We start from the raw sequence: 24,593 nt of genomic DNA, 5'->3' as shown, positions 1-24,593 counted from the left end.
AAAGAATTACAGCTATCAGTGTATCTGTATACTAATATGCCTCCACTTACAATGGGGTTCCATCCTGATAAATCCATTCTGAAATGAAAATATCATTAATTGAAATTGCACTCAATAGACTTCAACTGGGGCACTTGGGTGGCTCAGTTGGTTAAGCATCTGCCTTCAGCTCAGGTCATGATCTCAGGGTCCTGGTATCAAGACCTGCATCATGTTACCTGATCAACAGGGAGTCTGCTTCTCCCTCTGCCTGCCTCTCCACTCCCTGCTCATGCTCTCTCTCTCAAATAAATAAAATCTTTTTTTAAAAAATGCACTTAACCTACTGAACATCATTGCTTAGGTCAGCTCACCTTAAAAATGCTCAGAACAATGGGATTGGGAGGGAGACAAACCATAAGTGACTCTTAATCTCACAAAACAAACTGAGGGTTGCCGGGGGGAGGGGTTTTGGGAGAAGGGGGTGGGATTATGGACATTGGGGAGGGTATGTGATTTGGTGAGTGCTGTGAAGTGTGTAAACCTGGTGATTCACAGACCTGTACCCCTGGGGATAAAAATATATGTTTATAAAAAATAAAAAATTAAAAAAAAATGCTCAGAACATATCCATTTATTAGCCTACAGCTAGCCAAAATCCTATAACACATTAAGCCTATCTAATAATAAAGGGTTGAATATCCCATGTAATATATTGAATACTGAAAGTGAGAAACTAAATGGCTGTATGAGTGCAGAACAGACGTATATGCATCAGTTGTTTACCCTCCAAGTCACCTAGCTGAAAGGGAGCTGTGCTGCTGCCCAGCACCATGAGAGAGTATCTACTGAGAGTATCAATAGCCTGGGAGAAGATCAAAATTTAGAACACTAAGTTCAGTTTCAACTGAATGCGTATCACTTTCATGCCATCCTAAAGTCAAAAAATTCTGTCAAACCATAAGTTGGGGATTGTCTGTATAGAGAAAGCACATGTGGCTAAGCTTTAATAACTGGTGAATCTTAGTGAAGGATATAGGGGTATTACACTATGTTTACAACATTTTCCTAGATTTGAAAATAAACATGGATTTTAATATGGTTTTGTTTTCTCGTAACTGCATCCTAAAATCAATGTAATTAAAGTTTTAGTATTTCACATGGAAATTTCTTCATTTATAATGATTAATTTTGAATATCTTTCTAAGTTAATTTCCATTTTTCCCACAGTTTAGCATTTTATTTTATTTAGCATTTATTTATTTTAAGAAGTCTTTAGCCGATTTTGCCAAAACCAATACACTGGCTTTACTGAATTTACTGATTTACCAAAATTCTTTTTTTTCCCCCCTCTTCTCTTCTTTAATAAAGCTTACAGGGCTTCCAGGCTGACTGGGTCAGTAAAGCATACTACTCTTCTCAGGGTTGTGAATGCAAGTCCCCCATTGGCTGTGGAGATAACTTTTTTAAAAAGTTTCATTTGATATGAACTGCTATAAGCTTTATTTTTTGGTAAAAATTATATTTTTTTAAAGTAATTTCTACAACTAGTGGTGGGGCTCAAACTCACAACCCTAAGGTCAAGAGTCACATGTTCTACCAACTGAGCCAGCCAGGCACCTCCCAAATGGGATGATTTTTAAAGCTTTTGTAGAATTTTGTGAGGTCTTTATTGACTGGTTCTATTCTGTCTTCACAGCAACTTTTCCACCCACTTTAAGTATTTAGTATTCATTCATTTATTCAATTATATGGGAAAGCGCATTGTCTTCCATGAGTAATACATACAAATTCAGAAATTAAGAAATTACAAAGAAATTTTTAAAAATCTTATTTCAGGGCTAAGGAAATCCTTAACACACTTGAAGAATATTCTATATGTCTCTGTCTCAGCTCTCTGAAACTCTAGCTGAATAAACCTGAGCCAAGAGAATGGATCCTCTCCTGAGGGAAAGTGAAAGTTGAGAGTCCAGCCATGGCTCTTGATCCCAGAAAAAGGAGGCCAAAGTGCAAAGGGAGAAGAAGCATGGGGAGAAGAAAGAATGCCTCAAGGCCTCATGACTCTGGAATCCTGAATTTCTAGAGCCTTCCTAGACCACCAAACTGTCTAGTACAAATCAAGGGTATACTTTTTAAAGGAAACCATGGTGTAAACAAGGAGAAACTGTGACTTACATAAATATGTGTAGCTTTAGAAAATTCCACAACTAGTCATTCAGTGAACTGACTAGAATTCTTGATTGACAGGATGCCTATCCTGCCCAGAGAAGACAAAGCCTAATAAGGAGTGAACCAGAGATCCAACCCATGAGTCCATGAAGAATCCCCCTTCAAGTTCCCCTGCCCGCCTAGATTAAGTTCTCGAGTCAGAGAAAAAAGTGATGGTCAAGGACATGGAGACCAGTGATGCCTTTGGCTATGCCTGAAACCCAGCCTGTGATGTATCTGCTGTTCTACTCTGTTTTCTTACTGTACTGTAGCAGTATTTGGCACATAGTAGGAATTCAAACTCTGAACAAATGAATGAATCCTAAGATTAAAAGGAAGAAGACTAGAACAGCTCGAAAAGCTAGAACAAAGGAAAAGGGCAACACAAGGAGGAACATGAAGCTATAGCAAAATGACAAAGAAAAAGCTACTGCAGCAGAGACAGTGGCAAATGGGGTAGAATAAAAACTGAGCGGCAAAGAGAAGAAAAACTGTACTCTGGATGCAAGTAGATTAAGGGAGTCAGGTATACTGATAATAATTATACCTACCTAATACATACTATACCTATAGGTGATAAAAATTATACCTAACTCACTTAATATGCCAGTGTAATATAAATTTTACAAATTTCCAATAATACAAAAATCCTGTCCTGAAAAGCAAGTGTTGATACCAAAATCAGACAGACATCACAAGGAATGGAAACTATACCTCAGTATCACTCATGAGGGGTGCCCTGGTGGCTCAGTCGGTTGGGTGTCTGCCTTGGGCTCAGGTTATGATCCCAGGGTCCTGGGATCCAGCTCCGTGTCAGGCTGCCTGCACAGCAGGGTATCTGCTTCTCCTTTTCCCTCTGCCCTTCCAGCTCCCACTGCTCTCTCTCAAATACATAAATAAAATCTTTTTTAAAAAATCACTCATGAAAAGAAAAACAATATTCTTGACAAAGCATTAGCAAACCAAATCCAGCAATATATAAAAAGGATAGTACACTATGACCAAGTAGCTTTCTCCTAGAAATGGAAGGGTAGCTCAACATTTGAAAAAAAAAATTTTTTTTAAACCCCATTTGCTCATCTCAATAGGTGCAGAAAAATATAGATAAAATTTGATGTTCACTCATGATTAAAACTCTACAAACCAGGAATAGAAGGAAACTTCTCCAACCTGATAAAGGGCATCTACCAAAAAAACCCCTAACTTACTGGTGAAAGATAATGCTTTCCCCCTGAGGTTTGTCATAAGGGAAAGATTGTCACTTTCACCTCTCCTTTTAAATATGGTACTGGAGGGCACCTGGGTGGCTCAGTCGTATAAGTGCCTGCCTTTAGCTCAGGTCACGTTCTCGGGGTCCTGGGATCGAGCCTTCATCAGTCTCCCTGCTAAGCAGGGCGTCCGCTTTTCCCCCTCTCCCTCCCCACCTACTCATGCTCTTTCTCTCTCTCTCTGTCTCAAATAAATAAATAAAATCTTTAAATAAATAAATAAATATGGTGCTGGAGTCCCCAGTCAGTGCAATCAGGCAAGCAAAAGAATAAAAGTCGTACAGATTGGAAACAATTATGCTGAGTTTAAAAATGCATTTTAGGGGTGCCTGGGTGCCTCAGTGGGTTAAGCTGCTGCCTTCGGCTCGGGTCATGATCTCGGGGTCCTGGGATCAAGTCCCGCATCGGGCTCTCTGCTCAGCAGGGAGCCTGCTTCTCTCTCTCTCTTTCTCTCTCTCTCTACCTGCCTCTCATCTACTTGTGATCTCTCTCTGTCAAATAAATAAATAAAATCTTTTTTAAAAATGCATTTTAATGTATGACTCTACTTATATAAAATTCTAGAAAATGCAAATTAATCTGTGGGATCAGTGGTTGCTTAAGTAGTGGTTGGGGAAAGGATTATAAGGGAGCACAGGAAAACTTCTGGAGATGATAGATATATTTATTATTCTCTTTAAGGTGGTGTTTTTGCAGGTTTATACATCATACGCCCATATATAAACTGCACACTTTAAAAATGTGTCTTTTATTGTCTATCAATTACCCCTCAATTAAACTGAAAAAAGAGGGACTTAGGAGAAATGTAAAACTGATAGAAATTACTTAATGACTGAAACACATGAATTGTGCTTACCTTTGAATAGAATGTAGATTTCCATGCACATTGTGAAAAGAGACTCACAACATGTTGATAGAAAGGTATGATGTTAAGGTTGCTAGATTTAGCGAAAGTAAAAATACAAGACTCTCAGTTAAATTTAAATTTCAGATAAGTAATGAATAATTGTTGAATATAAATATATCCTAAATATTGCATGCAACACACTGTAGTAAAGAAATTTGCTGTTTATTCATTGTTTATCTGAAATTCAAATGTAGCCAATCTTGTAGTTTATCTGACAATCCTAGATGTTGCCTTATGTGTAGTATATGAAATCAAGCCTCTAAAAAGGGTAGTTACTTGAATTCCGTGTTTATTCTGACTTAGATGAAGCTGCTGAGTTAATGTACTCCAGACAATGGCTATATGTTCAGTGTCTGGCACAGTTCTGTACTTATTCCCAGTAGGTGCTCAAAAATTTTTTTGTTTTGCTCTGCAAGCTGTATGAAGATAGGGGCTGAATCCATCTTCACTTACATTTTATCCCCAGAGCCCATTACAATGTCTGGGGCTCAATGTGTATAATTAAATGAATACCTGCCTCTCATGCCCCAGAAAATGCAGGATTGGCCTTTTACCTCCAGCCCTTGTGGCTGGCAGATGAACTTCTTAGACAATCCCCAGTTCCGATTTCTCAGTTTGTCTTCCACTTCACTTTTGCTGCATATGTCTCAGGCTGCTGTTTTGGTTTCTACTATTTTGCGTGTGATCGATCTATCCTTACACAATGCTACTCATTTCCTTATTTTTCCTTTTGGAATCTGGGTGACTGCTCTGAGATTCAGAGCCTCAGCCTGTGGGGGAAATCTCAAAATCTGAAATGCAACAGCTAGGGTTGCTTAATGAAATATTGGAGCATGTTCCCTTTAAAGTTAAGAAGATTTGGAGTTGAGCTTCAGTTTTGGGGAGAAAATCAGGATAAAAGGGAATCTTTATATGAATTGGTGGAGGGTGGGATTTTATACATTTGGGATTTTTCTTATCTGTCTTATCTGAAGTACAAAATGCACCCATATTCTAAATGCATTACTTTTCTTCCACAACATTAAGAACTTAATATTCTTCCCTGTAGATTATTCCCACAAATTAGCAGAGATTACAGAAATTATTTCTAGGGAGAGAATGATAGTGTGAAGAAAAATGTTTCATGCACAGAAGATTTTAGAACCATAAGAAATCCAAGAATAATTACCTATAATGCATGTAGTTAGTATAACTACTTCTTGTTTTGCAGATGAGTATGAGACCCAGCTTCCCAAGTTCGTACAGTGAATGACTGAAGTGAGTGAAAAAGGTACCACTCAGTAAAACCTAGATCTCTCATACTTTTCTCTCTAGAACCCATTTTCCCTGGTTTTCAGTAGTTGGGGGAGGGGTGGTGGCTGTTGGGTGGAATAGTAATAAAATCATGCACATTGTCCTAAGAGCATATATGTTACTCTCCTTGACATGCCAAGTATTGTTCTTGGGATTTTTCATCCAAACTTTCCTCTACCATTAAAGTTTCTTGCACCCCTTCATAGGTGTGTCCTGACCTGATTCACTCTCCTATGGTTATAGATTTGGTTTTGGGGAAAATAATTAAGTACAGGCTACCGTGTTTTGGGGATGCTTAAGGTCATTGGTTCATCTCCATGCAAAAAGAAATTTTAGGAAGAGGACAGGAGGAAGGTGGCAGAGATTTCTAAATGGAGGGAATGCCTGTCCCTGTTTTTTTTTCCTTAGATGCAAATGTCTTAGATAGTTGTAATCTTTTATGAGGGTGGTATAACCTAAATGCTTCCATACAAGCACATTGCTTTGGGGGAAGAGAAAGAGGTAAGAAGAGAGAGAATATCATGTTTTGTAAATAGGAAAAAAAAAAGTTATTATGCAGGAATTCATCAAATATTCAGTTTTCCTACAAGGATGATTAGAAAGAAAAGCGAATCCTATTAATTCCCAACGCAAATGAATTAGAGAAAAATGCAGCCAAACAAGCAGAGGTACTTACCCCTCTCCTAAGGGAAGGTGAAGTGTTATTAAGGTAGCTAGTGCCGTGTCAGGTATTTTGGGAGTGTCAGTTGAGAAGTGGTACAGATGCGGGGGACGTTAGCATTTGCTTTTATTGGTTAGGTGACTGCAGCTTTGCTCTGCATCCAGACGTTAAGACTTCGCATGTTGCAGGTGGAGGAGTTGCCTGGAAGAGGGGAGCTGGGATGTAGTTCTGCATTCTAAGCTGTATGGGGTCTCTCCTGCCTCTGAGGCTGCATTGCAGTGGGGTGTGAAATTTTCGCGTGTACCAAAGCTTAGGGGGCCTTTCTGAAGCAGGACGAATGGAAGGTGTCGGAGGAACACAATCTCATATAGGGTATGCGATCCCGAGGTGCTCAAGGTCCAGTATCCCCCAGTTGGGGCAGAAAGGCGAATAGCTACAATAGCCGCCATTGTAAGCGTCCAGAGCCGCGTGTGCAATGTTTCCTCCTGTCCGGGAAGAGCCGCTAGGAGCAAGCCCGGGCGTGGGGCCGCTCTCGCCGGCCGCTCGTCTCTGTAGCCACTCCCCCCCGGCCGCAGCCGCGGGTGGGAGAGCTAGGGCTCCGCCAGCACGCGTGCGCGCTCCCTCGGTGCAGCTAGTCTGCGTGCGTGAGTGGGAGGTGGCAGGCCTTGGTCTCCGGCCTTCTCCGCTGACTGTTCCAGCGCGACGTCCCCAGCCATGAACCGGTTTGGTACCCGGTTAGTGGGAGCCACGGCGACCCCGCCGCCGCCGCAGCCGAAAGCCCGCAGCAATGAAAATCTTGACAAAATCGATATGTCTTTGGGTAAGGAGCCGAGTTGGACCGAGTTGGAGTGGGGGGAGGGTGTGGGTGGAACCAAGTACCGCGGTTTGTGGGGGAAGGGGCGGTTGGCCGCAGTTGTCGAGTTTTTCCTTGCGGGTGGGCGGAACCAAGTGAGGGCCCGCGGGGACACGGGGAGCGCCACCTGGTGCGGTGCTTGAGCCAGAGGGACCCGGGCGTCCCCTCGGCGGGGCTGTGTTTGAGGAGGGGCGGTGGGAGTGGGCGGTGCTGCGGGCCGGCGGGGTTTGGAGGGTCGAGGGGCGCTACCACTCGCGGACGACCCGGGCTCTTTGTGAGGAAAACTCGGCGGCTTTCCTCTCAAGCGTGTTCGTTCGTTGGCGCTGTCGGGATCGAGGGGAGAGGTCCGACCGAGCCATCCTCGTCCAAGAAGCCCTTGGAGAGCCCGGCTGGGTCTGCGTTCGGTTAGAGTCGCTGTTCAGCGGAGGGCTTAGTTGGGCATTTTGTGCGGCCAGGCCTGGACGCTTGGCGCGGTTCCGGCAGCGCAGAGACGCCCCCGAGAGCTGGCCATTTCTGCGGGGCGTCAGACCTCGGGGCCACCTCGGGCGCCCACCCTGGGCGTTTGTCAGAAAACACAAGGCAAGGGCTTCATCAGATGGTGTTTTATTAGGAGGTACCTAGAAAGGCGAGCTCTCCTTACCTAAGCCTCAAAGTTAGCTAATTAGGAAAAAAGAAAAAACTGAAGCAGAGATTGGCATGGATTAATAGGAAACCGGGTGAAGCATGGGGTCCAGCCCCTGTAAGGAAGAGTGGGGTGGTTTGGGGAGGATTTTGTAAAAGGTAGGAGGGTCGGTGATTCAATTAAGCGTACAGATCTAATCCTAGTGAGGCACTAGCCTCTGGATGAGCTGGTTTAAATTTTTCTTTTTGTCAGGACTCAAGTTACTGTTATCATGTGGGGTTCTCTGCCTGCTGTTTCTGTAAGCATTAGTTTTTAGGATAAGTGTTTGAAAATTACCTGACAGGTGGATACAGAGGTGTTAACTTTTCCAAGGAAGGTATTTTTCTTTTTTGCTGTGGTTTATCTGCGGAGTTTTAAGTAAAATATCAAGAACTCTTGGATTGCTGCGATTACCGCACTTCAGAATCTAATATATGAATTAAGTAAATCATCAGAAATAATAGGTTTGGCCTCAAGTCTTGTCTTACTGATAATCGTGAACTCTAAAGAAATGAGAAATCTTTTCAGCTAAGACCAAGAGGAATTTAATAACGAATATTTATTGGGTGCTTACCATCTTGCAGGCACTGACCTAAACATTTTGTGTGTTAACTCGGTTTAGCTTTGTCATAACTCTGTGAGTTATTAGAGATAACTATGTGCTCCTAGTGATAAAGAGCATGGAATCCAGAACCACACTGTCTTCAGTTCAAATCCTCTGCCATTTAATAGCCATGTGGTTACAGGCAGAGTATTTCTCAGCGCTTCATGTGTAAAAAGTGATAACAGTGCTTGTCTGTCTCAGAAGGTTGCCCTATTAAATGAGTCAAAAGGCACGTATAATCTGCTTAGAACAGTACCTGGTATAGAGTAAACTGTATGTGTGTGTTTGTGTTTATTTCTTTTCAGTGTTCCACAATTCATTGTTTATACACCACACCCAGTGTTCATGCAATACAGGCCCTCCATAATACCCACCACCAGGCTCACCCAACCTCCCACCTGCCTCCCCCCAAACTCCTCGGTTTGCATTATATTTACATGAACATGCTAGATAAAAGCCTTTGCTGTTATTCTTGTTGTATAAAACCTGAGGCATAGAGAAATAACTTGCCCCAAATCATACAAATAAGAAAACCGTATAGATGTTGCAGGGAGTTTTAAACATGAATTATCATAACCAGTACATTTCTTAACCCACTGAGCCACCCAGGCGCCCCAAACCAATACATTTCTTAAGTTTCTAGGTTTTTTTGTATGTATTTTGTTTGGTGGTTAGGATGTTCAAGTGAAGAAAATGGAGGAATAATTGTCCTTGAAGGTAGAAATCAAGCACTATGATAGTTAAAATAGACATTGGTGTCTTTTCTTTCTTCCAATAATATATAGTATTCTTTCAGGTTCCTTTTTTTTATTTTTTATTTTTATTTATTAATTTTAAAAAAAAAGATTTTATTTATTTATTTAACAGACAGAGATCACAAGTAGGCAGGCAGAGAGAGAGAGAGGCGGAAGCAGGCTTCCTGCTAAGCAGAGAGCTCGATGCGGGGCTCAATCCCAGGACCCTGGGATCATGACCTGAGCCGAAGGCAGAGATTTTAACCCACTGAGCCACCCAGGCGCCACGCAGGTTCCTTTTTTTTTTAACGAGAATTTTACAGAAAAGAGATGAAGAAATGGTACCTGTTTCTTTTTAAGTTTATTTATTTATTTTTTTAGTACTTTCTACACCTGACCTGGGGCTCAATTTTTATGACCTTGAGATTAAGAGTTGCATGCTTTTCTGACTGAATCAACCAGTCATGGTTGATTCATGAGATGATACCTATTTTAGGCAGTTATTATGCTTTGTGAATATTCCACTTTATCGTGTCTACAGTGGTTTAGAATCTGATTTTTGTTTGTTTTAAATTGTGGCTGTACAAATATTCATATAGAATATCTACCAAGGTTACCAATAGCTGGCCTCATTGGCTCAGTTTCTTAATTTGAAAATGGGTGTTATAATACTTAATAGAATTATTGTGAGAATTAAATGAGTACTTGTGAGCGCAACACTTCTTAGTTACTACTGTTTTTATTATCATGTATGTATACTCCTAATGTCATGGAAGAAACTTTTTCATAAAATACCTCATCATAATGGTTATTTTGGGTTTTTGTTTGTTTTGTTTTGTTTTTGATACATAATCTGTCTACCTGAGCAGGAGAAAGTCATGTTTTTCTTTTAGATTGGAAGAATGCAGTTGATCATTTAACATGAGGATTTAGATAATAAACATTTAAAAATAAAGCAATTTCATATTTTATATGCTTTGTTACTTTTAGTTTTGTTATGTTTATTCTTTATAAAATGCTGTTTTAAAATTAACCTGATTAGTCAAAATTATATTTTGCCTTTCTTTTTTTTTTAAGATTTTATTTATTTATTTGACAGACGAAGGCCACAAGTGGGCAGAGACAAGCAGAGAGGGGGGGAAGCAGGTTCCCTACTGAGCAGAGAGCCTGATGCAGGGCTTGATCTCAGGACCCTGAGATCATGACCTGAGCCAAAGATAGAGGCTTAACACTGAGCCACCCGGGTGCCCCTGCCCCCCCCCTTTTTTTTAAATTAAAAAAAATGATTCCCAGCAGGGCGCCTGGGTGGCTCAGTGGGTTAAGCCACTACCTTCGGCTCGGGTCATGATCTCAGGGTTCTGGGGTTGAGTCCCGCATCAGGCGCTCTGCTCAGCAGGGGGCCTGCTTCCCTTCCTCTCTCTCTGCCTGCCTCTCTGCCTGCTTGTGATCTCTTTCTGTCAAATAAATAAATAAAATCTTTAAAAAAAAAATGATTCCCAGCAAATTCATTTTTTTGGTGTACTTTCATGGCTCTGAGGTTTCAGACTTCTGGTGAAGAATAAGTAGCACAGGGGCGCCTGGGTGGCTCAGTGGGTTAAAAAGCCTCTGCCTACGGCTTGGGTCATGATGCCAAGTCCTGGGATCGAGCCTCCCCCCACCACTCTCTGCTCAGCAGGGAGTCTGCTTCCCTCTCTCTCTGCCTGTCTCTCTGCTTTCTTGTGATCTCTGTCAAATAAATAAAAATCTTAAAAAAAAAAAAAGAGTAAGTAGCACCTTGTTAGAAGAAAGCAGTGTTTCAGAAGTGTTTAAAAGTATTCCCTTTCTATATACACGTTCATATATCTGACTTCATGAAACCTTTTTTTTTTTTTTAAAGATTTTATTTCTTTATTTTAGAGAGAGAGAGAGGGAGAGTATACAAATGGGGGGTGAGGAGGGGCAAGATCTTGGAGAGGGAGAAGCCGATTCCCCGGTGAGCAGGAAGCCCCATGTGGGGATGGGTCCTGGGACCCTGAGATCATGACCTGAGCTGAAGGCAGACCTTTAACCAACTGAGCCACCCAGGGGCCCCAAAACCCTTTTAAAACAAATCTTTTTGAGTGTCTTTTACTTGGACAAATTTATTTTAGGGGAAGGGCTGACCTCAAGAAGATAACAAAGTACTTTGGGGAGATTTCAGTTATTCTAATGAATATCTGTGTTAAGAGTCTTAAAGATTACTTATGGGTTAGGTAGTGTAATATATAAGAAAGGGGTCCTGTAATATGTAATTACTTCTTTTACTTCAGAAAAGACTAATTATATTAATATAATTGTTAGGTTCTTGTGTTTAGAGCAGTTTGGAAAAAATAATTGAGGTTAATTAGTTTTGTGAAATTTTATTAAGTTGTTGACCAGGCTTATTTTCTTTATCAGTCATCAAAATTAATATTGGAGTTGGGACTGTGGACAGAGTATTTGATATTTCTTAAGTGAGTATTTTTGGCTTCTAGAAATCTTTTAAATTTGTAAATAGAAATCTGAAGTACATTTAGTTTCCTGATCTTAATATTGTTGTGCTGTGGTATTAGAGCAATGTGATGTTTGTAAATTACTTTGGGAGAGTTTAAAAGTGTTTTTGAAAACAATAAGGATTTGAAAGATCAGGTAGAAAGCAAAGTAAGGTAACCCTGAATTATTTTGCTAGAGGAGTGGATTTTTTTTTGTATTATACCTTTATTATGTACTTATTTTATTTCATATTAGCTATTTACTTGTCTGTTTCCATCAATAATTTTAAACTTAACTGAAGATAGGGACCATATTTTACTTTTGTTTGTTTTCACTGTAGCACAGCCTGTCACATACATTCATTGCACACAGGTATGCTCAATACATATTTGCTGAATTGAGGTGGACTTCTTCAGAAGTGTACTCTTAATTGAATGATTTATTTATTTATTTTTTACTGCCTGTGGTTTTATTGGAAGGTGGTCTTTAAAAACTAAACACTTCTGTGATTATGGAAAGTAAATATGAGTAATTTTTGTAAATAGGCTTTTGCTTATTTATGTGCATTAGATAAAGAAATGCTGCGGATAGGGGCGCCTGGGTGGCCCAGTGGGTAAAAGCCTCTGCCTCCGGCTTAGGTCATGATCCCAGGATCCTGGGTGGGGCAGGGAACCTGCTTCCTCCTCTCTCTGTGCTGCCTCTCTGTCTACTCGTGATCTCTGTCTGTCAAATAAATAAATAAAATTAAAAAAATATATACTGTGGATAACAGAAATCTTCATTAATTGGTAGACCTGCTTTGGGTTACTAAATTGAACTTTTCCTATAAAACTTCTTTGGTACTGCAAGTATTTTGGCTGATTTGAGTTTTTATCTTATTTTTTTCTTATAAAAGTGCTTTCAAAGTAGCAAAGAAGTTAGGGACATAGGACTATTAACAAGAAAATGAGACTGAGTAATTGAGTCATTAGGTTAAAATGAAAATAATCATCACATTTCCTATATCACAGATGATATCATCAAATTGAATCGAAAGGAAGGAAAGAAGCAGAATTTTCCGAGACTAAATAGAAAACTCCAACAAAGTAGTGCCCGGCAATTCAGGATGAGAGTACGATGGGGACTCCAACAGAATTCTGGTAAGTTTTACAAGTAAGCTTTAATAAGGAGCTATTCCTTTGGGTCACAGAATGCTATTTTTAGGACATACTTAAAACATGGAGGAAATATGTTAGTACCCTCTGTGATTTGCATTTTTTCTACTCTCAGGTTTTTGTTTAATCTTGAAATCTGGTAAACATTTTAAGTTGCTTTAAGTAGGTGATAGTCCTGTTTCTTAAAAATATTTTTAAGGTACACTCAGTATATAAATAGTATAAATTATATTTAGGGCTACAGATTACAAAGGATTTTACATAGCATGAAGTTTTATCTCCTTCCCTGTTAGGTATTTCTTTAACAGTCTATCTGGTGGGTAATTACATAACTCCAGCATACATATATCTAGTGAATGAGCATACTACTTCATAAGACAACTCCATTATTGGAGACAACTCGATTTACTAGGAAGTTTTCTTAATTTGAATTAAATCTTTCCCAACTGTTAACTCTACATAGAGTTACAGGAAGCAAACTCTCTTTTCTTATAAGAGAACTTTTTAAGTATGTGGAGACAATTCTGCTTCGAAAATACTTTCAGATTCTTTTTATTATCATCTAAGGCTTTAGGATTTGTTAAATATTCCAGAGGTAACACTCAGAATTGGATGCCTCAGATGTGACCTAATGATCTTGGAACTCTTAGTTTGGGCAGTTTGGAGACTTACTTATTTACAGCCATCTTGTTCCAAAGTGGATTTAAGGTGGTAACAGAACCCTATTAATGACTCATTAATTTTTTTAGCAGTTATATCAGTGTTTTAGAATAAACCTTAACTCAAAAAACTCTAGCTCTTTTTTACACATGTAAAAAGTGTTTGATGAACTAGAGCCTAAGTTGACTTTTATCCTGTATGTTAAAAAGCATAAAAAACAATTATCTGTGGGCTGAGGATGATTATAACTAGTTCTATTATCTAATAGTTAATATGCCATCATACCCTCAAAATATGTCTGTAACTGAGGTTAGACCCTACACAAAATTTTATTGTTCTCTAATGTCTTTCTTTAAAAAAAAAAAAAAAAAAAAAAGACGGGGCACCTGGGTGGCTCAGTGGGTTAAAGCCTCTGCTCAGGTCATGATCCCAGGGTCCTGGGATCAAGCCCCACATTGGGCTCTCTGCTCAGTGGGGAGCCTGCTTCTTCCTCTCTCCCTGCCTGCCTCTCTGCCTCCTTGTGATCTCTGTCAAATAAATAAATAAAATCTTTAAAAAAAAAAAGATTTATTCATTTGAGAGAGAGCATACATGTTCTGTGCATGCATGTGTGCACGTGAGTGATAGGAGGGGCAGAGGGAGAGAATCCCAGGCAGACTCCCTGCTGAGCACAGAGCCAGGTGCACAGCCCAACAAGGAACTCCACCCAAGGCTAAACCCCATGTCACATGAGATCATGACCTGAGCTGAAATCAAGAATTGGATGCTCAAGTGACGGAGTCCCCCCAGGCGCCCCTTCTCTAGTAATTTCTTGAACAGCTCAACATGAACAAGTAAATTTTGGAAAGATACTTAGCTATAGCAAATGAATGTTTAATCCCAGTGATTTATATTTAAAGATTCTTAAAACTTACTCAGAATACCATATTTTATACATGATTTGCTTTAAAATAATTTCAGAGTTCACAGAAGCCAGAAATATATTTGTTTACATTAGCCACATGTTAAATACATGATAAATACCCTGAACTGACCAGGTTCTTTGGGTACTTAGAGTTGTGATTCTTTACTTCAAGGAATTTCTAGTAACAGAGATAGGACAAAAAACATGGAGTTGAGAAATGTCATGAGAGAAATTCCAACAGTATTATAGGACTTCAGATAGAATTTTTACTAAGAAAATCAGTGGTGATTATGGATAAGGTGAAATAGGATCTGGTCCATGAAGGATCAGAAAAGCTTTCCTTTTATGGGGGTTATGATAAATGATACCTAGGGGCAGCTTAGGATCTTATAAGATTGAACTTGTGCTTGTTTGTTCTCCAGTTACATGTGGCAGAACACCTGCTTCTGTCACTGAATGTGCAGAGAGATGGAAGATTGTCTCAAACTCTGATTGGTTGAAAGTTCAGATTTCCACATTGTAATGTCAATGAGCATGTTAGCTTGAGGTAAAATAATACATAAGATAGATAGCCTTTAGCAGACTCTCAATAAATTATTTTTATTAATTTATTTATTTATCAAGTTTTTTTTTTTTTTAAGTAATCTCTGCACCCAACTTTGAGGCTTGAACTTACAACCCCGAGATCAAGAGTCCCATGTTCTACTGATTGAGCCAGCCAGGTGCCCCTTTGAGTAAATTATTTTTGATGGCTGAACAAAGAAGTGAATAAAATCTTAAAACTCTTGGCCCAAAATGTAATTTAGTTACTTACTTAAATATTTGTATAAACCTGAATATTCTTCGGTGGTAGAATAGTATACAGTTTTAGTTCTCAAAGTGTTGTCCAGGGATCCTGGGGAGTCCCCAACACTCAAGGGATTCACAAGGTCAAACTATTTTTATAATAGTACTAAGACATTAATTGGGTTTTCACTGTTATTCTCTCACAAATGTTTTCCAGAGTCTACATGACGTGTGATAATTAAATTGAATGCGGCATATATGAGAATCTAGCTGTGTAGACACCAAAGAGATTTGCAAAAGTACAGAACAGTGCTGGTTTTTTTTTTGGAAAGTAATTGTTCTTTTTCTTTAAAAATATGTTATTTGCCCTGTATTGGGTTTATTATTGCTTTAATGAAATAAATAGTTAAATGTTTTAGTTTTCATTTCTAGTATGATAATATCAATAAATATAAACCCACAGAAATAAAAATTCTGGAGTTCTCAATAACTAAGAGTATAAAGGAGTTCTGAGGGTGCCTGGTTGGCTCAGTCAGTTGAGCGGCTGCCTTTGGCTCAGGTCATAATCTCAGGGTCCTGGGATCCAGCCCCACATCAGGTTCCTTGCTCAGTGGGGAGTCTGCTTCTCCCTCTCTTTCTGCCCTTCCCCCTACTTGTGCACTGTCTTTCTCTTTCTCTCTCAAATAAACACATAAAATCTTTAAAAAAAAAAAAAAAAAAAAAAAAAAAAGAGGTCTTGAGACCAAAAAGTTTGAGGATGGGGTTTCTTTTAGAGGTAGAAGAGATTGGGGAATATTTGTATGTTGCTTTGGAAAGGAGCCAGTAATATTGCATTCACTTTGTGATTTGACATTTCCCCAAAACCCCTCAAATCTTTGTGTACGTGATCAGACTCCATAAACTACTGAGGCAAGTTGATAAGTATATGAGAGAAATTCACGAAGGGATTGGGGTAAGGATTAAAACGTAAAATGAAAATACCTGTCTCTAGTTTTTCATTGTCACACCTGTGGAGCTTTATAAACTAGACTGATGTTCTGGCTACACTCTGTTTTTACTGAAGCAGAATCTGCAGAAGTTGGGCCTAGGGATTTTATTTATTTATTTATTTATAAAAGATTTTATTTGTTTATTTGAGAGAGAGACAGTGAGAGAGCATGAGCGAGGAGAAGGTCAGAGAGAGAAGCAGACTCCCCATGGAGCTTGGAGCCCGATGGGGGACTCGATCCCGGGACTCCAGGATCATGACCTGAGCCGAAGGCAGTTGTCCAACCAATTGAATCACCCAGGCGTCCCTAGGGATTTTTTTTAAAGCTCCATACATGGTTCTGATACATGGCTAGGGTTAAACTGCTGCCCTAGTATAGCTGAAAAATGTGAAAGAAAGGGTCTTCATAGTGGTAGTAGTTGAAGTAATAAGAATGAAGATGCTCTGAGAGAACTTTCTAGAGGGGCTGGAATGGATGAAAACTAAGAACAGGTGGGGCTTCTGGCTGGCTGAGTTCATAGAGCATGCTACTCTTTATCTTGGTGTTGTGAGTGCAAGCCCCATGTTGGGCATAGAGCTTACTTAAAAAAAACTAAGAAAGGACTTACTATATTAGATGATGTGTTTAGTACCCTATGATGCTTTTTAGAATATAAGACACAGGAGGTAAGTGGGGAGAGGGGAGAGAATTGGACAGTATGTATAGGTCTGTCTTTATGAAATGTGACACTGAAAGGGTGAAAAATAGAACCATTGCTAAAATTGAGGTACAGCTGGTGAAGTTTGTTTAAAGGTATAAAGGGAGGAAGGGGAAATGGATGATCTAAACTTGCTAGAAGGTAGAGAAGCCACTCATAGAAATAAAAGTGGAAAGGATAATGAGTATGGTAACAGTGACTACAGCAGTCAGAAATAGAAGGCAGTCAGGAATAGAATTCTATCTCTTACTTTCTCCTTTTAATCAGTTTCATTCTTTGTGAGACTTTTCTCATGAGTCTTTCTCATCTAAACTGAAAGCTTTGGTATAATAATGGATTCCTTCTTACTTTCATCTTTCTCTTTGCTAATTCATTCATTCTTTTGAAATAGTTTCAGATTTCTTTGTTCCACTCTGCATTTTTTATCATGTCACATTTGAGTACTATAGTAGCATCTGAAATGGTCTCATTGCCTTCTTTCTCCCTCTTTTTTTTTTTTTTTTTGAGAGCTTAAAACAGAAGTTTATTATTTAAAAATATCATTTAAAACCAGAAGTAAGGGTGCCTGGGTGGCTCAGTGGGTTAAGCCGCTGCCTTCAGCTCAGGTCATGATCTCAGGGTCCTGGGATCGAGGCCCGCGTCGGGCTCTCTGCTCAGCGGGGAGCCTGCTTCCCTCTCTCTCTCTCTCTCTGCCTGCCTCTCCATCTACTTGTGATTTCTCTCTGTCAAATAAATAAATAAAATCTTTAAAAAAAAAAAATAAAAATAAAACCAGAAGTAATTATTATAGTACATATTTGAAAAAAAATAAGGAAGATTATTAATTCTTTTTTTTTTATTTTTTATTTTCTTTCTCCCTCTTTGATTCAAAGATATTGCTTCAAGACTGATGTAACTTGATCATGAATTCTTTGACCCCTCATTCCTTGTCACATACATTCTTTATCCCCACATGAAGCCCTCTGATTCGAGGACACAACATTCATTTATTTCTTATTCTTTTCCCTAGACTGTATCTCATTATGTTGTGGTTAACCATGTCTTTGTACTTGTAAGTTTATGTTTGTGTTCCTAATCAAATTTTGCTGTTTTATAATGCCTAGCTGAGAGCCCACGTTTTCTGTAATAATTGTTTTTTTCTCTTTGGAAATGTATCCTAGCTTATATTTTTTACCTTTTATTCTTTAGTTTTTATATTACAGTTTGGATAGTGTTCAGGTTTTGGAGCCACACTAACTTGCACCCAGATTGATGGCTGTGCCATTTTGTAACTGTGACATGTGGGTAGTTACTGTGCTTCACCTCACTTTGCATCTCCTAAAATGTTGTCATCAGCCCATCAAGTTCTTGTTTAAAGTACTCAGCATAGGGGCATCTGGGTGACTCAGTGGGTTAAAGCCTCTGCCTTGGGCTCAGGTCATGATCCCAGAGTCCTGGGATCGAGCCCCTTGTTGGGCTCCCTGCTTGGCGGAAAGCCTACTTCCCCCTCTCTCTCTCCCTGCCTGCCTCTCTGCCTGCTTGTGATCTCTGTCTGTCAAATAAATAAATAAAATCTTAAAAAAAAAAATAGCACAGTGTGTTAACAGAGTTAATGGTATCTGTTTCATATTTAATACAAATAAAAATAACAGTAGTTGTAGATTTAATTTAAGTATACAGGTTCCCTCAACATGCTTAATCTTTATTTGGTTTCAATTCTAGAAGGAAATCACACATAGAATAACAATAATTTGGTTTCAAAGGGCACCTGGCTGGCTCAGTCAGAAGAGTCTGTGACGCTTGATCTCAGGGTCATGAGTTCGAGCCCCACATTGGGTGTAGAGATTACTTAAATAAATAAAACTTTTAAAAAACCCAGTAATTTGATTTTACAGTTTAAAAAGTTGTGTCTTTATTGCTTTTCCTCTGGTTATAAAAGTAATCCGTACTTTAGGACTGAGGCAGAGTACCCAACAAGGGAACAAATCTGGAAGAACTCTGTCACACCAAGTTGCTGTTCTGGTGGAACTCACTAGGAAGCCACCTGTGGAGGTGATGCAACTTAAATTCAATGAAGGATGAGTAGGGCCAGAACTAGTGATGGCTAGGACTAGATCCAGACAGATGCCTAGGGCCCAGCATTTAAGGTGTAATTCACACTTAGATTTTGTGCCTTTAGTGCTTCTTGTGCCTCACCAGTCTCACTTACAGGGGAGGAATAATAACTGCCACTAGGTGTTCTGTGCCCTAGAATAAGTCTTTGAGGGGTGCACTGGAAACTGAAAGAAAAAAATCCTTTCTCTAGAGTCTCTCCAGTGCCCTCTATTTAGAAAACTTAACATTGTGCCCGCTGATAAGAGAAATGTTCCTATAATAGAAGCAGGGCAGTAAAGAGTGAATTGGGAGCTGAAGGGCAGTAAATTGGTAAATGGTTCAGCCATTAAAACAAGTTTTCCTGTCTTGTTGAACTCCGTTCTCAAAATACGCACACTACACAAAAGCATTCTGGAGTTAGGTTAAGTTTGGGAATACATATCCTATTATCCCCAACTTAGAGATGGAACACACACATTAGTCCTAAGAAATCCTATAGTAAAGAAAGCCAGTTGTTGTTGTTGTTTTTCCATTTGGCTGTGAAACTTCTCCCTTAGAAGACCTGTTACATATTGCAGGTGTGTCGTACTATACAGGATACCATTCTAAAGACATTCCCTCCCAAAATTAGAATTCCAAAATAGAAGTGCACAGGGCATCTGGGTTGCTCAGTTGGTTAAGCCTTTAGTTCAGGTCATAATCCTGGGGTCCTGGGATTGAGTCCTTCATTGGCCTGCTTGCTGAGTGGGGAGTCTGCTTCTCTGTTTTCTTCTGCCTGCAGCTTTCTCTGCTTGTGTTCTCTCTCTGTCAAATAAATAGATAAAATCTTAAGAAAAAAATAAAAATAAAAGTGCCCAATACCACAATTGTTACTTAGTATGGTTCTCTGGAACTTCTGGCCATTGCATTAAGAAATAGAAGAATTTGGGGTGCAATTAGAAAAAAGACTATCATTTGTAGGTGATAACAGTTGTTGCTCAGTAATCCCAAGAAAATAATTCACTTTTCCCCCAAGAAAATAATTTGAAAGACCATAGAACTAAAAATAAGTTCAGTGCGGGGCTCCTGGGTGGCTCAGTCATTGAGTACCTGCCTTTAGCTCAGGTCATGATCCTAGGGTCCTGGGATCAAGCCCTGCATCCGGCTTCCTGCTCTGTGGGAAGCCTCCTTCTCCCTCTCCCACTCCCCTGCTTGTGTTCCGTCTCTTGCTGTCTCTCTCTCTGTCAAATAAATAAAATCTTAAAAAAAATAATAAGTTCAGTGGGATGGCTGATTAAAAGATATTAATTAAAAACTTAATATCTCTTGGTATCCCAGGAATGACAATATGAAAATTATTGTTAGAAAAGGGGTCTTTTTGTGATTGACAACAAAATACATAAAGTACATAGTAATAAACTCAAGAAAGACACAAGACTTACGTGAGGAAAAGTTTAAAGCTTTACTGAGTTTAGTGATGAGAAGACTTGAATAAAGTGGCAAGACATACTTTGTTCATGAATATTGTAAAGATATTAATTATAAATTTAATAAAATTCTTTCCAAGTATCAAAAGATATTGGGGCATCTGGGTGGCTCAGTTGCTTGGGTGTCTGCCTTCGCTCAGGTCATGATCCCAGGTCCTTGGGACTGAGTCATGCATTGGATTCCTTGCTCAGTGGGGAACCTGCTTCTCCCTCTTCCTCTGTCTGCTCCCACTGGTTGTTCTGTCTCTCCCTCAAATAAATAAATAAAATCTTTAAAAAAAAACTATCAAAGGATATTAAAACTTGACCCCAGGAAACCTGCTTATGACATGACAGTTCATGGATGGTAGAATAGCAGTAGCCAAAAACACATGGAAAATGTTCATTCTCAATAGTGAACTACCAAAGAAGACAAGATTTTTTTTTTTTTTCAAATACTAAGTGAGAAAGATTAAAAAGAACATTCAGCATTGTCAATGATGTGGAAAAAGTTGGCACCCTTATGTTCCTGGTAATATGAATAAATATAGTCATTCTAAAGAAGATTTTTTACTACATGAACCAAATTCCTTAATTTGTTTTACTATTTGATATAGCATTTCAACTTCTAGAAATTTATATCTTGAAGAAATGATCGGATGTGTATGAAAATATTACCTCTGGAAATCTAAAGAGATGTAAATTTGACTTGCTATATAGTATTGATTAAATGTATGTCCTTCTCGGGGCACCTGGGTGGCTCAGTGAGTTAAAGCCTCTGCCTTCGGCTCAGGTCATGATCCCAGGGTCCTGGGATCGAGCCCCACATCGGGCTCTCCGCTCAGCAGGGAGCCTGCTTCCCTTCCTCTCTCTCTGCCTGCCTCTCTGCCTACTTGTGATCTCTGTTAAATAAATATATAAAATCTTTTTTAAAAAATTTAAAAATTAAAAAAATTTTAAAAATAAACATGTCCTTGTAACAATGTTCTTAGTGCATATTATTGATACTTTGCAACTCTGTAAAGTCAGAGGTAAATTTATATATAATTGATAAAGTAGGGTTTTTGAAATTGTCCAGTAGAAAAAATAATCCTGAAAATCATGCTCCCTCCACCCCCGTAAGACATTTACCGGTTTTGTGTCTTCTTATAGCTATCTTATTTAAATTCTGCCACTGAATATAAAATCCTTTGGAACTGGATTCGTTTCCCTGCTATGCTTTTATTAATGAGTTAAATAAAAGTCTGTTGCATCTTCACCTCCCCCCAAAAATGTTATTTATAATAATTTAATATTAGAAGTAATTGAAGTGGTCATTGTGAGGTTTTTAGATCAAGTAAGGCACATTAAAAAATAATACAATGAGGGGAGCCTGTTGGCTGGCTTAGTTTGTAGAGCATGTGACTCTTGATCTCAGGGTCGTGAGTTCAAGCTCCTCATTGGGCTTGGAGCCTGCTTAAAAAAATAATACAATGAAAGAATATTAAAAACATGGGATAATATTTACAATGCAGTGTTAATGCACACTACAAAATAATACATAGACTATGAAGTATTGTTGCCAGGAAGATCGATGTAGTACCTTCTAGACGGTACTACAAAATTGTGAATTAGCTCCGTGATAGTCTTTTGAGTTGCTTAAAAAATAGTTGAAACTGAAAACATTAATTTTTTAAATGTGTAGGAGTAAAAGAAAAGACTAGCAAGAGCTGGAATGTTAGTGGTTGTCCCAAGATGGTGGGATAATGGGTGACTTTTATTTTCATTTGTACTTTATATTAAGATTTCTGCAATGGGGGCACCTGGGTGGCTCAGTGGATAAAGCCACTGCCTTCGGCTCAGGTCATGATCTCAGGGTCCTGGGATCGAGTCCCGCATCGGGCTCTCTGCTCAGCGGGGAGCCTGCTTCCTCCTCTCTCTCTCTCTCTCTCTCTCTGCCTGCCTCTCTGCTTACTTGTGATCTCTGTCTGTCAAATAAAATAAATAAAATCTTTAAAAAAAAAAAAAAAGATTTCTGCAATGAACATGTTCGTTTTTTCGTAATTAGAAAATACTTAGGGGCACCTGGGTGGCTCATTCAGTTAAGCAGCTGCCTTTTTGGCTCAGGTCATGTTCCAGGACCCTAGGATAGAACCACTCTTCAGGCTCCCTGCTCAGTGGGGAGTCTGTTTCTCCCTCTCTCCCCTGTTCTCTCTCTGGCTGTCTCTCTCTCTCTCTCAAATAAATAAGTAAAATCTTTAAATAATATATTAAAATAAATAAAATATACAGTGGAAAGACAAAGTCAAGTTGTGTGGCGTGGCACAGAGATTAAGTTATATTCATTGGAACTCAATAGGGTCTTTAGCAAAAGTAGTTTAAATACAGTAGAAATGAAAATAAGCCAGATTGCAACATAGTAAATGGGATATGAGATAGTGACCCACTCAAGTTCAGTGTCCTTCAATAGAAGTAAAATGTGAGCCACATATGAATAATATATTTTATTTAATGCTGTGTATCCAAAATATCTTTGTAGCATATAATAAATACAAAGTTATTAGTGAAATACTGTACCTTTTTATTACATCTTAATTCAGACTAGTCATATTTCAAGTATTTGGTAAGTGTGGACACCACATTGCACAGGGAAAGTTGTTCAATGAGAAAATAACGCAAGAGAGAGGGTAGCTACCAGGGAGACAGGAGAATCTTATAGTCCTTTGCCGTCCATTACACCAACAGAACCCTTGCTGGTGCAGTTTATTACCTCTTTAAAAATGAAATATGTAATTTCAAAAGAAGTACTTGTAAATAATGCAATAATATCATATAATAGTGATATAAGAAATATAAATAATAAATGAAAAATAAAACCCTCGTACCTCCACTCTGCTTAAGAAATAGAATACCCTATGACCTGTGTGCCCTTCAATTGCATTCTTAGATTGATTTTTTTTTTTTCCAAACCTACAGGTTTTGGCAAGAATAGTCTGAGCCGTAGAGGAAGAGTAATGCCTGGAAAGAGACGTCCTTATGGAGTTATCACTGGCCTTGCAGCTAGGAAAGCAACTGGAATTCGAAAAGGAATTAGTCCTATGAATCGACCACCTCTAAGTGATAAGGTAGGATGATGGCTTAATCCTGCATCAGGTACCCCTTCCCTTTAGTTGTATTAATATTTCTGTGAATGAGTACAATGTTTCCTTGAGAGAGTATTTCATTTGAATATTTTGATTTTTTTAATGAAGTGCTTTGGATCTTATGTAAAAAATTAAATCATTATCATTCATGAAGAATACCTAAATTTCCATGTTCTTACATAAAATCAATGTGAAATTTTTTATAGGTTTCTGATTTCCTTTGCCTGTGTGTGTTTGTGTATGTACAGTTTTTAACAGGTTATTGAGGTATAATTTTATACTATAAAATGCATCTTTTTAAGTGTATAATTCGGTGAATTTTAGAAAATTTACAGAGTTCTACAATTATCACAACTATCTAACCTTACAACAGTTCTGTCACTCTAAAAAGAAATCTCATGTCCATTTGTAGTCATACCTCATCATTTGCCTCAGGCAACCATTAATGTACGTTCTGTAGGTTTTCTATAAATTTGTCTTTTCTGCACATTTCATATAAAGGGAATCATATGACAATATGTGATCTGGCATTTAGTTATGATGTTTTCCTTTTTGTATTACTGTATAATACTCTGTTTTATGGATATCATATTTTGTTTATTCATTCACTAGTTGCTGGACATTTTGGTTATTTCCAGTTTGGGGTATTGTGAATAATGTGGCTGTGAATGTAAGTAAGTCTGTATGGTCATAGGTTTTTATTTCTTTGGGATAGATATCAATTTTTAATTAGATTCCAATGGTTTACCCATTGTAAGTTAACTAATTTTCAAATTTTTTTTTAAGATTTTATTTATTTATTTGACAGAGAACACAAGTAGGCAGAGAGGCAGGCAGAGAGAGAGAGAGAGAGAGAGAGAGAGAAGAGCAGGCTCCCCACTGAGCAGAGAGCCCGATGCGGGGCTCGATCCCAGGCCCTGGGATCATGATCTGAACTGAAGGCAGAGGCTTTAACCCACTGAGTCACCCAGGTGCCCTTACTTTTCAAATTTTAAGTGAAGGTTTATTTACTTCTCAATGAGTAATTTTTGAATTGGCTGAAGCATTCCTTCAGATAGTTTCACAAGTATTTTTTCTTCAATTCTTAAGTTTAGTAAGTCCAAGC

The 24,593-nt window shown here is 38.7% G+C and overlaps 1 protein-coding gene across 1 annotated transcript in view; it reads left to right on the top strand.

Moving 5' to 3' along the window:
- Positions 1–6,875: 6,875 nt before the first annotated feature.
- The window catches only part of FYTTD1 (forty-two-three domain containing 1), a 32,503-nt gene continuing 14,785 nt past the window's right edge, over positions 6,876–24,593 (top strand). Inside the window, exons 1-3 of the mRNA XM_059391147.1 lie at positions 6,876–7,136; positions 12,669–12,797; positions 23,322–23,470. Of these exons, the coding sequence (XP_059247130.1) occupies positions 7,031–7,136; positions 12,669–12,797; positions 23,322–23,470 (384 nt within the window). The 5' untranslated portion in view covers positions 6,876–7,030. The remainder of the gene's footprint in view (positions 7,137–12,668; positions 12,798–23,321; positions 23,471–24,593) is intronic.

Source organism: Mustela nigripes, chromosome 2 (genome assembly GCF_022355385.1).
Source record: "Mustela nigripes isolate SB6536 chromosome 2, MUSNIG.SB6536, whole genome shotgun sequence".
NCBI classification, from domain to species: domain Eukaryota; kingdom Metazoa; phylum Chordata; class Mammalia; order Carnivora; family Mustelidae; genus Mustela; species Mustela nigripes.
Note: the sequence above shows the minus strand (reverse complement) of the source record. Positions and strands in the feature narration are given on the sequence as shown.